Genomic DNA, 15360 nt, shown 5'->3' on the forward strand with positions numbered 1-15360 from the left:
CCTTTCCATGTTTAGTGCTTCCTTCAGGAGCTCTTGTAGGGCAGGCCTGGTGGTGACAAAATCTCTCAGGATTTGCTTGTAAATTTGTCTGTAAAGGATTTTATTTCTCCTTCACTTATGAAGCTTAGTTTGGCTGGATATGAAATTCTGGTTGAAAATTCTTTAAGAATGTTGAATATTGGCCCCCACTCTCTTCTGGCTTATAGGGTTTCTGCCGAGAGATCTGCTGTTAGTCTGATGGGCTTCCCTTTGTGGGTAACCCGACCTTTCTCTCTGGCTGCCCTTAGCATTTTTTCCTTCATTTCAACTTTGGTGAATCTGACAGTTACGTGTCTTGGGGTTGCTCTTCTCAAGGAGTATCTTTGTGGTGGTCTCTGTATTTCCTAAATTTGAATGTTGGCCTGCCTTGCTAGGTTGGGGAAGTTCTCCTGGATAATATCCTGAAGAGTGTTTTCCAGCTCGGTTCCATTCTCCCCGCCACTTTCAGGTTCACCAATCAAACGTAGATTTGGTCTTTTCACATAGTCCCATATTTCTTGGAGGCTTCTTTCGTTTCTTTTTACTCTTTTTTCTCTAAACTTATCTTCTCACTTCATTTCATTAATTTGTGCTTCAGTCACTGATACCCTTTCTTCCACTTGATGGAATCAGGTACTGAAGCTTGTGCATGTGTCACGTAGTTCTCGTGCCATGGTTTTCAGCTCCATCAGATCATTTAAGGTTTTCTCTATGCTGTATATTCTAGTTAGCCATTTGTCTAATCTTTTTTCAAGGTTTTTAGCTTCCTTGTGATGGGTTCAAACATCTTCCTTCAGCTTGGAGAAGTTTGTTACTACCAACTTTCTGAAGTCTACTTCTGTCAACTCGTCAAAGTCATTCTCCATCCTGTTTTGTTCCCGTTGCTGGCAAGGAGCTGCGATACTTGGAGGAGAAGGGGTGCTCTGGTTTTTAGAATTTTCATATTTTCTGCTCTGGTTTCTCCCCATCTTTGTGGTTTTATCTACCTATGGTCTTTGATGATAGTGACCTACAGATGGGGTTTTGGTGTGGATGTCCTTTTTGTTGATGTTGATGCTATTCCTTCCTGTTTGTTAGTTTTCCTTCTAACAGTCAGGTCCCTCAGCTGCAGGTCTGTTGGAGTTTTCTGGAGGTCCACTCCAGACCCTGTTTGCCTAGGTATCACCAGCGGAGGCTGCAGAACAGCAAATATTGCAGAACAGCAAATATTGCTGCCTGATCCTTCCTCTGGAAGCTTCGTCTCAGAGGGGCACCCAGCTGTATGAGGTGTCAATCAGCCCCTACTGGGAGGTGTCTCCCAGTTAGGCTACTCGGGGGTCTGGGACCCACTTGAGGAGGCAGTCTGTCCCTTCTCGGATCTCAAACTCCGTGCTGGGAGAACCACTACTCTCCTCAAAGCTGTCAGACAGGAACGTTGAAGTCTGCAGAAGTTTCTGCTGCCTTTTGTTCAGCTATGCCTTGCCTCCAGAGGTGGAGTCTACAGAGGCAGGCAGGCCTCCTTGAGCTGCCGTGGGCTCCACCCAGTTTGAGCTTTCCAGCTGCTTTGTTTACCTACTCAAGCCTCAGTAATGGCGGACGCTCCTCCCCCAGCCTCGCTGCCACCTGGCAGTTCGATCTCACACTACTGTGCTAGCAGTAAGCAAGGCTCTGTGGGCGTGGGACCCTCCATGCCAGGCCCTGGATATAATCTCCTGGTGTGCCATTTGCTAAGACCATTGGAAAAGTACAGTATTAGGGTGGGAGTGTCCTGATTTTCCAGGTACCATCTTTCATGGCTTCCCTTGGCTAGGAAAAGGAATTCGCTGACCCCTTGCACTTCGTGGGTGAGGCTATGCCCCGCCCTGCTTTGGCTCACACTCCTTGGGCTGCACCCACTTTCCAACAAGTCCCAGTGAGATGAACCTGGTACCTCAGTTGGAAATGCATAAATCACCCGTCTTCTGTATTGCTCACACTGGGAACTGTAGACTGGAGCTGTTCCTATTCGGCCATCTTGGATCAGCCTCCTTAAGTAGAAAGTTTAATCCATTTATCTTAAAGTTACTATTGACACGTGAGAGTGTATTCCTGTCATTTTATTAATTGATATCTGGTTGTTTTTATGTTCTTTGTTTCATTCTTTCTTATTATCATTGTGGTTTGGTGGTTTTCTGTAATGGTACATTTGAGTTATTTTTCTTCCTCATTTGTGTGCTTGCTCTATCAGTAAGTTTTATACTTTCATGTGTCTTCATGACAGCAGATATTGTCCCTTTGTTCCAGGTGTAAGACTCCCTCAAGCATTTCTTATAGAACTGCTGTAGTCGTAATGCATTCCCTCAGCTTTTGCTTGTCTGGAAAATACCTTATTTCTCCTTCCTCTTCAAAGTTATGAAACATAACTTTGTTGGGTATATATCCTTGGCTGACAGCTGTTTTTCTTTCAGCACTTTGAATACATCATCCCATTCCCTGCTGGTTTGTAAGTTTTCTGCTGAGAAATCCCGTTAGTCTGATAAGAGTTCTCTTACAGGTGACTAGATGCTTTTCTCTTACTATCTTTAGAATTTTCTTTGTTTTTTACTTTTGACAGTTTGACTATAATTTCATGCAGAAGACCTTTTTGCATTCTGTCTCTTTTGTATCTATATCTGTTTCATATCTGACTCTCTGAGCTTTCTGTGTCTGGATGTCTAAATCTCTTGCTAGACTTGGAAAGTTTTCAGCTATTATTTTGTTGAGTAGGTTTTCTAACCCTTTTATTTTCTCTTCACCGTTTAGGATACCAAAAATTCAAATATTTGGTTGCTTTATAGTGTCTCATATGTCACATAGGCTTGTTCATTCATTTTTATTCTTCTTCTTTTTTTTTTTCTTGAGACGGAGTTTTGCTCTTGTTGCCCAGGCTGGAGTGCTGTGGCATGAACTCGGCTCACTGCAACCTCCACCTCCCAGGTTCAAGCAGTTCTCCTGCCTAAGCTTCCCAAGTAGCTGGGATTACAGGTGCCCGCCACCACGGGCCGGCTAATTTTTTGCATTTTTAGTAGAAATGGAGTTTCGCCTTGTTGGGCAGGCTGGTCTTGAACTCCTGAGGTGATCCGCCTGCCTCGGCCTCCCGAAGTTTATCTTTGTCTCACTGGGTTATTTCCAAAGACCTGACTTCACATTCTGAAATTCTTTCATCAGCTGTTTTTAGTCCTTTGTTGATGCTTTTGAATGTGTTTTGTATTCCATTTAATGAATTCTTCAGTTCCAGAATTTCTGTTTGGTTCTTTCTTATAATTATGTTTCTTTGGTAAATTTCTTATATTCCAAATTGTTTTTCTAAATTATTTGTATTGCTTTTCTGTTTTTTCTTATATTTGAGCTGAGCATCTTTAATATCACTATTTCAAATTTATTATCTGGGATTTCTTAAATTTTTGTTTTTGATTGGAATCTGTTGCTGGAGGATTATTGTGTTTCTTTGGAGGTGTCATATTGCCTTGCTTTTTCATATTTCTTGTGTCCTTATGTCAGTATCCATGCATCTGGTATAGCAGTCACTTCTTTCAATTTTTTGAGGTTGCTTTCATAGGAGAGGACTTTTTCCTGAAGATGCATCTATTGTGTTGGTTGGGTAGAGCACTTTGACTTTGATTCAGGGTACATGCTGAAGTGTAGTCTTCGTATAACTTCTGCTATAAACAGTGTTATGGTGTCTGTAATTTCCACAGTGGCTTAGGGTGCAGTTGTTAGTGGAGGCTGTAGTGAAGTTTTGCTGGGGATGGGGATGTGAGGTGGGCCTGTCCTCGGGCCTCAGTAGGGGCAGCAGCAGGCCCAAGCCTACCTGTCCTTGGGCCCCCAGGTGTTGTACGTGAGTACCAGTGTTAGCAAATCCAGGCATGCTGATTCTTGGGCCTCTAGGCAGCTTGCTCAGGTGCTAGTAGTGGCAGCGGTGGGCCAGGCAGGTGGGCAGGTGGGTTCTTGGGCCTCTGGAAGCAGATATGGCTTGGGTGATGTCATTAGCAATGGCAGGACTAATCTCTGGGTTCCAAGCAGTCCATGCTGATGTTGATGGTGACTGTGACAGGCTGGGCAAGCCAGTCCCCAGGCCCACAGGCGGTACATGCAGATGGGTGCCTGCTGCAGTGATTAAAGGCAGGTTGGGTGGGCTCAATCTCAGGCCACCAGGAGGAGTGCTCAGGTGTGTGGCACAGGTGATGGACTGGGCTGGGTAGTCCCCAGGCCTCCCAGACAGTGTGCTCAAACACTGGGGGCACAGAGCCAAGACCTGTCCTCAGGCCCTCCAGTGGTGTTTGTAGGTGCTAACTGTGTTGGCAGGGTAGGGATGACCCCCAGGCCCAAGGAAGAATCCTCAGGTGGAGGCGGCAGTGGCTATGCTGCAGACCTGCTACTAGGGAGGGCTTTCAGTGGCAACAGCTGTATGCAGGCAGCTAGGGAATACCCACTTCACTTGCGCTTTGGCCCCAGCTGCAGCAGCCCACAGCTGCAGTTGCTGCAGACAGGAAGTTTGTCCTTGGAGTGCATGAAGATGTGCAGCAGCTTCACTGCTGGGGGCAGCAGGATCTTTGCCAGTGGCTCAGGCTTTAGTCCTGAAAGCAGCAGCCAGTGACAGTGGTGGCCTGTGGGTAGGAAATGTCAGTGGGGCTCCAGACATGTGGAGATGTGGGGACTGTAGGGCTTGTGGGCAGGATGCAGTCTTTTGGGGGTTGTGCTCTCAATATGATACCTTGTTCTAGCTGCTTAGGGTTTGGGAAGTGTATAGGACCCAGTGTGAACTCCCTCTCTTGAGCAATGTCTTGCACAACTCCAGGCATCTCCCTATGTTAGTTGCAGCCCACAAGGGTCTAGGGTCTTTCCCATGACTAGAATACAGGAGTCCACGGTGGGAATGTGTACCACTGGGGGTCACTTACTTACCCTTTCCCCACACTGGACAACCTTTCTAGGCTCCCAGCTGATTGCAGCCGAGCAGGCTTACTTCCTTCTCCTTCCTTGTTTTACATGTTTCCAGTTTAATTCCAGTGTTCTCTCTTAGGTGATCTGTTCAAAGTGTAACATTTTAAATGAAGTTCCACATTATTTTCTAATAAAATAGTGGCAGACTCCTTGTAAAAAATTGGCAATTTTGCTTTCAACAGTACATGTTTTATTAATTAACTGTGCAAAATGGATTTTTAAATAATTGATAATAGTTTTGTTTCTTCAGTAAGCTAAATATCTTCCTTAACTCCACTCCAAAAAAAAAGAGTCTGGCTTACACAGCTGATTTGCTTAGCACTACCTTCTGTTTTAAAGTAGTATGCAGGTACACATGTTAAGTTTGTTACATATCCTAACTGCCAAATTCCATATTAGTGGAATCTGAATACAGTTACAGTTGGTAAAGAAAGAAGTAGTTTCATAAAATACTCTAAGCTATAGTGTATATAATGTACATTGGTTGAAAATGCTTTATTTATCAGACATGACATATTACCCTTTTTTCCCCAGAGGAGAAGAAACAAATATCACTTTAAATGATCTCAAGCCAGCCACGGATTACCATGCAAAGTAAGGAATTCCTACAGATTGCCTTTATATGATACAGCATAAGGGGTTTTTTTTTAAAATAATTATTTTCTTAAAAATCTAGTATATAATTTAAACATTAATTTTGGATTAAAAACAGACTTTGTGGGCTGGGCTCAGTGCGCCCGTAATCCCAGCACTTTGGGTGGCCAAGACGAGGATTTCTTGAGCCCAGGAGTTCAAGACCAGACTGAGTCTCACTTGACATAGTGAGACCCTATCTCGACAAAGAAATCCAAAAAGTAGCCAAGCATGGTGGTGCAGGCCTGTGGTATCAGCTACTCGGAAGGCTGAGGTAGGAGGATTGCTTGAGCCCAGGAGGTTAAGACTGCAGTGAGCCATGATTGTGCCATTGTATTCCAGCCTGGGCTACAAAGTGAGACCTTGTCTCGAAAAAAAAAAACTGCAGACTTCAGTTTTTCTATTGGTAAAATTATCAAAATTTTTCCAAAAAAAAACATTTAACTCATGTTACAGTCAAGGACTAATCATCCTGTTTGTAGAATTTTGGGTTTGGAATGAATCTGTAGAATATGTCTGTAGCATCTGGTTTGGCACTGGAAACTTGTCCCAGCTTTTGGAATTTTTATAAAATAATTATAAATATTTTGTTTACACATATCTTTTACTACATCCTGTTTTAGGGTTCGGGATACCAAGACTCTAGAATTTCACAACATTTAATAGGAAGAACTTAGATAATGTTTTACTCTATGCAGGTCTTCTAGTGTAATTTACTAAAATTTCATAGACTCTAGGACTTACCCAGCTGAAGCCTAATATAACACATTTAGTTAATTACCCCCATTTGTAAAAAGAGCACATGTGGTTGGGATTATTTCTGTTAAACTACTAAGTGTTCAAGTGTACTTCCTATGGATATACTCAAAGTATTGTCCAACCTAATCTTTTTCAAACTGTAGATTGTAGTCACATTTAATCATGAATTTAATTCTGTGGGTTATATTCAGCAATTTTTAAAAAAGAGAAATAGAATCAAATAGGACAGAAAGCATCAGTGTATTCCCCATAGTTGAGAACATTGTTTCAGGAATATATATGCACACTCACAGTTATATCACAATTTTAAATTATTTCTTTGGGTTGCAGCAAAAAAGAAAAAAAAACTTGTCCTTTTTTTTTTAACGGTCACCTTTTACTTCTAATAGTCATATTTTCTTGATAGAACTTTTAGTGGACACCTTCCTAATCTGCAAGTACTTAAAGGTGACACTATTGAAAACAGGATACAGTGATTATGAAAGGTAAAACTATTTATTTTATCACCATAGAGTCCAGGCAGAATATAATTCTATAAAGGGAACTCCTTCAGAAGCTGAAATCTTTACCACCTTGAGCTGTGAACCTGATATACCTAATCCACCAAGGATAGCCAATCGGACCAAAAATTCACTCACTTTGCAATGGAAGGTAAGAATATTCTTTAGGGTGTTTCCAACTGGACATGTGTTTCTTTGTTTCCCCTGGTAGTATTAAGTTTCAATTGTTTCTGGAGACAAAGAGCTTTAATTTGTTCCTGCTTTTTACATATAAGACACAAATGCCTATTTAATGTATCTTAAAATAGCACTGTTACTGGTTTTTCTTACTATATGTAAATATAGCAAAAGCGATTTGTAATTAACAGTCCTTATTACATTGCACATGTGATGACATTGAGATTCACAACAGTGATTCTTAACCCATTACTCCTTTTTGTAATATTTCGTCATGATGCCTTTATATTCTGAATTGTATTCTAAAATTAGATTTATAATAACTATACTCATAAATCAATATGCTGCCTAAAAGGAGGAATAAAGTTATTGTCAATAGAAAAGTATATATTTTAATTCATAAACGTTTGGTCCTAGCTACACAAGAAGATACAATGAAGTGGACAGATACCATACATAGAATTAGTCATTCAAATACCACAGACAACATTGTCACTGATTATATAATTTTCTGAAATAGTGTGGACTTGGTAAATTTCTGAACAAATTAAATGCAGTCTTTCCCAGATTGCACAGTTATTGCATTTTGGAAAACTTGGTGTCTGTTAAAACCATACAAAAAATACTTTATAAAATGGGATTTGGTTCTTCAATTCTGATAGATATTCAAAAGTCCTAGAGGAAGAGAACAATTCCCCATCATACTGATTGTCCCCCATTCTGCAGGGCTATTAGCGCCCTTGATCTTCACCCCATACCACCAGACTCTCCCCTCCTGCATTATTGTGATCAGGTTAGAAATAGCCCCCACAAAATTTCAAAACATCCCCTAGAATGGGGTACCACTCCTGTTAGCATTGGTTTGCAGTGAGATGTAACTGTTCCTCTTGATTTTAATTATCTGTCCTTGCTTCAAGAGCAAGCTCAGGGCTAGCCTTACTTTTGAAAGCTTTTAAAAATGTGGGGCTTACTACTTGTTCTGTAGCTTGTTAGTTTCTAGTTCTTCTGAGGATATTAGATACTTTTGTAGTCAAAAACTACTGTTAACACATGTAAGTCAAGCAGCTGTGTATATATACATATATTCATGTGTGATAAAGTATGACTAATTTTATTTCATGTCACTTACAGTAGTATTTTATTTGTGGATATGCTCAGACCCTTTCCTTTGGTAGAGCAGTTGAGGTAGCAGCCCATTGTTCTTTATATAGGTTAAGATTTCTGTAGGTGACTGTTCTTTATTTCGAAGATAATTAAAATACAATTTTGAAATGTCTGCCTTTAACAATATCCTAACATCCCTATATAAGATGTAGGTGGTGGTACCTCAGATTACCCACACAGGTTTCCCAGGCTTGAACCCTTCTAGAAATGACCCTATATACATACACAATAATCAACATGGTTGGAAAAAGATATCATTGTCACTGTTACTGGAGGATAGTATTATATACCTCAGAGTCGGGAGGATTAAACAGGTAACATCTAAATCGCCCATAGTATAATGTCTGGAACATAATGAGCATAATAACTATTGTTATTTAATATTAAAAATGAAGAAAAGTCACTAAAAGTAGTTTAGTGACTTGAATATCTGGTCTTTTGACTCTGCTACCTCACCTAATCTAAAAGCATTCCTATGGTGGTTAACATGGGAGGTAGCAGTTGAGAGAGGTATCTTATTAACTGACATTGTTTAGAATTGCCAGAGCATGGTGATGACAAAAAGCTCACTAAAGATGGTCTTTTTCTGTCTTATTGCCAGTCCCCCAAGGCAGACTATCTACTTCTCAGCCCCTAGAATAGTGCTGGGTAGGAACACTGATTTTTGTGGGCAGATAGAACAAATTCAGTTCTGCTCTACTTTTAATGACTTTGTGATCTGGGATGATTTATTTGGTTCTTTGAAGCCCTCATTTTCTCTTTTGTAAAGTAATAGTTCAGGTAATAGTACTTCATAGAGTTGACTGGAGGACTAAATGAGATAAGATAAAACACTTTACACTTAATAGTATCCCCTCTAACTTGGAGAAAAGCTAGAGGATCAGTCTTAGGTTAAGGTGGACATTTTAATAGCCTCACTGGAAAAAGAGAAAAATTAATCAAGTAAGTGTGAGAGACCTCAGCAACTATAGACTAGAGCAATCTGGAGTCATTAACACTTGGAAAATGTCTTTTTATATCCCTCACTTCCTGCTGAGACTTTTGATCTCTCTCTTTGGATTCTCTTCCTCTATATCATAAGAGCTGGAGTTTCCCAAAGATTGTTCCTCTGCCCCGTTCACATTATATTCATTTTTAACTGCCACTGCTTTGCCAGTCAGTGAGATATTACCCTAACTTACAAGCAAATTCTGGCCATGCTAACCAGTTTAAAATTATAATTTAAAAAAATTAATGTAAGATCTGTATTAGCGTTTAACAAATAATTTAGACCTCCATGTTCATCTGTATTAAAAACTTAATGATCCTTGATTGCCATTTACATAGTTAGCAATATTATATAGAAACTGGATAGAGTCCAAAAAACATCATTTCAAAAATTAAAATGGTTTAATTTTGACCAGGGGAGTCTTAAAGTCAATTGTCTGCAAATATATGGAGTTATAATAAGAATAGGGGTGATCATTTATTCTGCAAAGAGGAAATGGGCTGAAATTGTAGAAGGAAAATTCAGATGGAAGTAAGGTTGAAATTCTTGATTTTTAGAGTGATTAAATACTGAAATAAAATGCCAAGGGAGACTGCATACTTTTACACCTAAAATAATAACAGATTGCTGAGTCAGCAGTCTCAGGTAACCAGCACAGTGAGTCTAGAAACAAGGACCAAGACACTGCCCTCTCAGAGCTCCTTTCAGCACCCTGGTTCTTCACTCTTTGGTATTTTATACAATATTCCATTTATTTTGTAAGGTGAGTTTTAATACAAATGACAGGATCAATCCTACAACCTTAAAGCTGATAAAACTCTCTGGAAGAAAAGCAAAATGGTTTTTTTAAAGACTTTTTCAAGTTATTAATAGTTCTTGCTAAAAGGGATTGTTCAGTGTTCGGAAAGACTTGAGTAGCTTCTTGCTTTCTTTCCTTATATTTCTTTCCTTAAATTTGAAAGGATTATAGGGCATACAATACATATATTTTTGTATTTTTATGAACATTTTCACAGGACCAAGTCACAGAAAACATCTGCCACATAAACTAGATCCTTATATTAGATCATCACAGTATCATTTATGAATGTACTAATTTGTTTTCATTTTGTTTTTTGGTGTTGGTTTTAGGCACCTAGTGACAATGGTTCTAAAATCCAAAACTTTGTATTAGAATGGGATGAAGTAAGTAAATTGAATCTTTTTAAATGGTTAACATTATGTGCATATCTTCAGGCAAAATTAACTTTTTTGTTTTAATCATCAAGTATATTCTTCTGTCGAAAAAAGTATGAATGATTTTGTGTGGTGCATGAGTGGATTGATGGTGTTTTTAGAAAACATTCCTGACTTCCCTATTTTCAATAAATCACCATCAAAACTATTATTTAGGTAACTACCTTGATAAAGGAACTTTTTTTTCACATCAGCCTTAAAGACAAGTGTATTCCTTTCCTATGGCTGCTATAACAAATTATCCCAAACCTGATATTAAAACAGTACATTATTCTCTTACTTTTCTGGAGGCCAGAAATCCAAAATGAGTTTCTCTGGGACAAAATCAAGGTGTCAGCATGGCCAGGCCCTCTCCAGGGACTTTAGAGGAGAGTCTGTTTCCTTGCCTTGACCAGCTTCTGTAGGCTGTCCTCATTACTTGGTTCATGGCCACATCACATTGCCTTTTCTCCCCTTGTTTCCATCATCACATCACCTTCCTCCTCTGTCTTCAAATCTGTCTTCCTTTTTTAGGAACACTTATGATTCCATGTAGGGTCTATTCAGATAATCCAGGATAAGCTCCTATCTCGAGATTCTTAGTCACATTGTACATTCCCACCTACCATATAAGGTTATATTCACAGGTTCAGGGGATTGGGACCTGGATATTCATGGTGGCCATGACTCAGCCAACCACAGCAAGCATACTGGACTTCATTGTTTAGTATAGGGGTGTCCAGTCTTTTGGCTTCCTTAGGCCACACAAAATACTACATTTGTGCAAAGGTAGTTGCTGTTTTTGCCATTAAAAGTAATGGTAAAAACAGCAGTTACTTTTGCACCAACCTACATTAACACTAACAATAGCTAATGAGCTTTTTTAAAAATCACAAAAATATCTCATAATGTTTTAAGAAAGTTAACAAATTTATGTTGGGCCACATTCAAAGCTGTCCTGGGCCGCATGTGGCCCTTGGGCCGCAGGTTGGACAAGCTTGGTTTAGTACATTGTTTTTACTATCAGTTACCATGTTCTCTCTTGCCCTATGGCTTGTACCAAGCTAAGAAGAGGGGCCAGAGGGAGTGGAAGAAATTCCATTGATAAGTTGGGAATTCGGCAGTATATTAAAAGAATAATAAAGCACAACCAAGTAGATTTTATTCCGGAAATTCTAAGATAATTTAGAATTAGGAAACCTATTAACATATCACATTAATTTAGAAGAAAACTATATTGCTAAATTAAGGAAGAGTATTTGATAAAAATTACCATTCATCTCAGTTAAAACTCAAAGCAGATTAGGAATAGAAAGGTAATTTCTTACTTGATAGTTATTTTTGTACCATCACTAAACAAAGGCATTTTTATGCAAAGCTGAAATAAGTCAAGATTGCCAATTATCCCTACCTTTATTTAACATTATTTCAGAAGTTACACTTAAGGCAGTATGACTTGAAACCAAAGCAAAAAGTACAGTCATGGTGTCTGGCTCGGGGGCAAAACTGTCATTATTTAGAGATGATATGATTTTCTACTTAGAAACTCAGTCGAATCAACTAAACGACATCAGAACTAAAAAGAGCATTTAGTAAAGCAGTCAAGTACAGTCTACAGGTTTTCTTTGAAGCAGAAGTCACCCTAACTACCATTTTATCTCTAGCAACACAATAAAGAAAAATGGGTGGCAAATGTGAAACTTACCCATTTTAGTTACCACTCTAAATTTCTAAAACTCTTTGGTTGTCCTCTTTTCTCTCTCCCTCTTATTGCCTGTAATTGGGCTGTGCTCTCTGCTAGAACTTTTTCAGTGTTAATCTAAGCAGTAGAAGCGCCAAAAGTTTTATTTTAAAGAAGTTTATGAGCTATCTAGTTGGAAGTTTGGGCATGGGTAAGGACCTTTTCTTAAAACTGTCTGCTTAGAGCTTTCCATAGGTTGAAAAAAGCCGCCAGTTGACCCTATCAAAGATCGTCACCCCATTTCTACCACTGGTAGTCTTCTATGGAGATTGTAGGGTCCATACCTGCAGAGTTTCCTTTATTAAAGCCAGAGATTTAACATTGGCTAAAAGATGGTACTTAATTCAAGAAGCCATACAAAGATACCTGCTCTCTGGTGTTTTAATTCTGCATTTGATGATCTATATCATATAAAAGATGTGCTGTATCTCAGCCTTCTCTTGAGATCCATGACTTTTAGTATACACTTGCTAATATGTAACTGTCAAGAAGGAATTGATGCGAATTTATCTTTTTACAGTAATGTACATGGTATATAATAATCAGCCATTTCTTGTAGGGAAAAGGAAATGGAGAATTTTGTCAGTGTTACATGGGCTCACAGAAACAATTTAAAATTACTAAACTTTCACCAGCAATGGGCTGTAAATTCAGACTATCGGCCAGAAATGACTATGGTACAAGGTAAGGTGTACTTTATAAAAGAATGTAAATATTTTTAGATTATCAAGTCAACGTCAATTGTATAATTATTTACTGTCCAAATTATTCATTAAAAATTCTGCTTAGTTTATCTCTTTGTTGATATAGTTAAGATGTGTTACCAGTCTAGCAAAAGCTATAAGAGAGTTATCTCAGTTACATAGGAACCACAGGAAACATTAAACTTACAACTTTCCAAGATTTTCAGATATAAATTAGATTTTTATATGTGACAAAGAGATTTTTCTTTTGCTCCTCAGCATATGTGATGACAATATTTTGTTTAAAGTCAGGTGAACTGTAAGAACATCTAAAATACCCAATTTAAATAGAAAGGCCAAGTATCTTTCAAGAGTCATTGAAATTATTTTTGTTCTAGAGATAGCTCTGCTCACCTTAGGGGCAGGTGCGTTTAATTACACAACTAAGAACTTACATTTTCTATTTTATATAAATGGCATTATATGAAAGTGTGTTTAAAAGTTACAACATTTACACCAATACACGAGTGTTATTGTTTCCATAAGGTAATGTATATATTTTTTCATTGACTCGATAAATTATGATATAAAGGCTTACAAATCTGAACAAAACTGCATTTTTAATAGAACACTAATTCACTGTTTGGTATCTGACCTGGTTATCATAAAGAGATCAAACCCAAGATATATTATTTGTATTATAATTCATTATCAAAACTTGTCATTTTCCAAAAAAATTACATCTGTCACAAACTTGTTCTTTCACCGTAAAAATAACTTTTTCATGCCTTTTAAAACCATTTGTTTCAACAGTGGTTTTAGTGAAGAAGTGTTATATTACACCTCAGGCTGTGCTCCTTCTATGCCAGCAAGTCCTGTATTAACCAAGGCTGGAATTACTTGGTTATCCTTACAATGGAGTAAGCCCTCAGGAACACCATCAGATGAAGGAATTTCTTACATTTTAGAGATGGAGGAAGAAACTTCAGTAAGTGCAAATATGGATTTTAAATAGTGTATTTAAAACATTTTCAGCTTAAGGAGATTTTGGGCTGAGACGATGGCGTTTTCTAAATATACAATCATGTCATCTGCAAACAGAGACAATTTGACTTCCTCTCTTCCTATTTGAATACGCTTTATTTCTTTCTCTTGCCTGATTGCCCTGGCCAGAACTTCCAATACTATGTTGAATAGGAGACAAGGGCATCCTTGTCTTGTGCCAGTTTTCAAAGAGAATGCTTCCAGCTTTTGCACATTCAGTATATTGGCTGTGGGTTTGTCATAAACAGCTCTTATTATTTTGAGATACGTTCCATCAGTACCTAGTTTATTGAGAGTTTTTGGCATGAAGGGGTATTGAATTTTATCGAAGGCCTTTTCTGCATCTATCGAGATAATCATATGGTTTTTGTCATTGGTTCTGTTTATGTGATGGATTACGTTTATTGATTTGCATATGCTGAACCAGCCTTGCATTCCTAGGGATGAAGCCAACTTGATCATGGTTTTTCGATGTGCTGCTGGATTCGATTTGCCAGTATTTTATTGAGGATTTTTGCATCAATGTTCATCAGGCATATTGGCCTGAAATTTTCATTTTTTGTTGTGACTCTGCCAGGTTTTGGTATCAGGATGATGCTGGCCTCATAAAATGAGTTAGGGAGGAGTCCGTCTTTTTCTATTGTTTGTAATAGTTTCAGAAGGAATGGTACCAGCTCCTCTTTGTACCTCTGGTAGAATTTAGATGTGAATCCATCTGGTCCTGGGCTTTTTTTGGTTGGTAGGCTATGCTGGAAACCATTATTCTCAGCAAACTAACACAGGAACAGAGAACCAAACACTGCATGTTCTCACTCATAAGTGGTAATTGAACAATGAGAACACCTGGACACAGGGAGGGGAACATCACACAGCGGTGCCTGTTGGAGGGTGGGGGGTTAAGGGAGGGATAGCATTAGGAGAAATACCTAATGTAGATGATGGGTTGATGGGTGCAGCAAACCACCATGGCACATGTATACCTATGTAACAAACCTGCATGTTCTGCACATGTATCTCAGAACTTAAAGTATAATTTTTTTAAAAATCAGAAAAAAAAATATTTTAGTGTGGCATTAATCCTAATACAATAAATATTGCCACTCCTAATACAGTAAGTATTGCCACAGTAGTTAGCTCATTTCCCAGTCCTTTGAAGCCTTGGCTTGTTACTGTTTGGGAGAGGTTAGGTATGATGGAGAACTCAGTCTTTTTTTTTCTTTTGCAACAGGGTCTTGCTCTGTAGCCCAGGCTGGAGTGCAGTGGCACAATCTTAGTTCACTTCAGCCTTGAACTCCTGGGCTCAGGCAATCCTTTCACCTCAGCCTTTCAAGTAGCTGGGACTACAGGCACATGCCACCATGCCTGGCTAATTTTATTTTTTGTAGTGACAGAGTTTCGCTATGTTGCCTAGGCTGGTCTCACACTCCTAGGCTCAAGTGGTCTTCCCACCTCAGCCTCCCAAAGTGCTGAGATTACAGACTTGAGCCACTGTGCCCA

General features: G+C 38.9%; 1 protein-coding gene across 3 annotated transcripts in view; it reads left to right on the forward strand.

Annotated features, from left to right (window-relative positions):
* Positions 1 to 15360, forward strand: part of FNDC3A (fibronectin type III domain containing 3A) — a 228056-nt gene that overhangs the window by 180013 nt on the left and 32683 nt on the right. For all 3 annotated transcript variants that reach the window (XM_003811430.6, XM_003811431.6, XM_003811432.6), the window contains 5 exons: positions 5494 to 5553; positions 6864 to 7002; positions 10312 to 10365; positions 12696 to 12820; positions 13633 to 13807. In XM_003811430.6, the coding sequence (XP_003811478.1) occupies positions 5494 to 5553; positions 6864 to 7002; positions 10312 to 10365; positions 12696 to 12820; positions 13633 to 13807 (553 nt within the window). The remainder of the gene's footprint in view (positions 1 to 5493; positions 5554 to 6863; positions 7003 to 10311; positions 10366 to 12695; positions 12821 to 13632; positions 13808 to 15360) is intronic.

The sequence above is a fragment of the Pan paniscus genome, chromosome 14, assembly GCF_029289425.2.
Source record: "Pan paniscus chromosome 14, NHGRI_mPanPan1-v2.0_pri, whole genome shotgun sequence".
In the NCBI taxonomy this organism is placed as follows: Eukaryota; Metazoa; Chordata; class Mammalia; order Primates; family Hominidae; genus Pan; species Pan paniscus.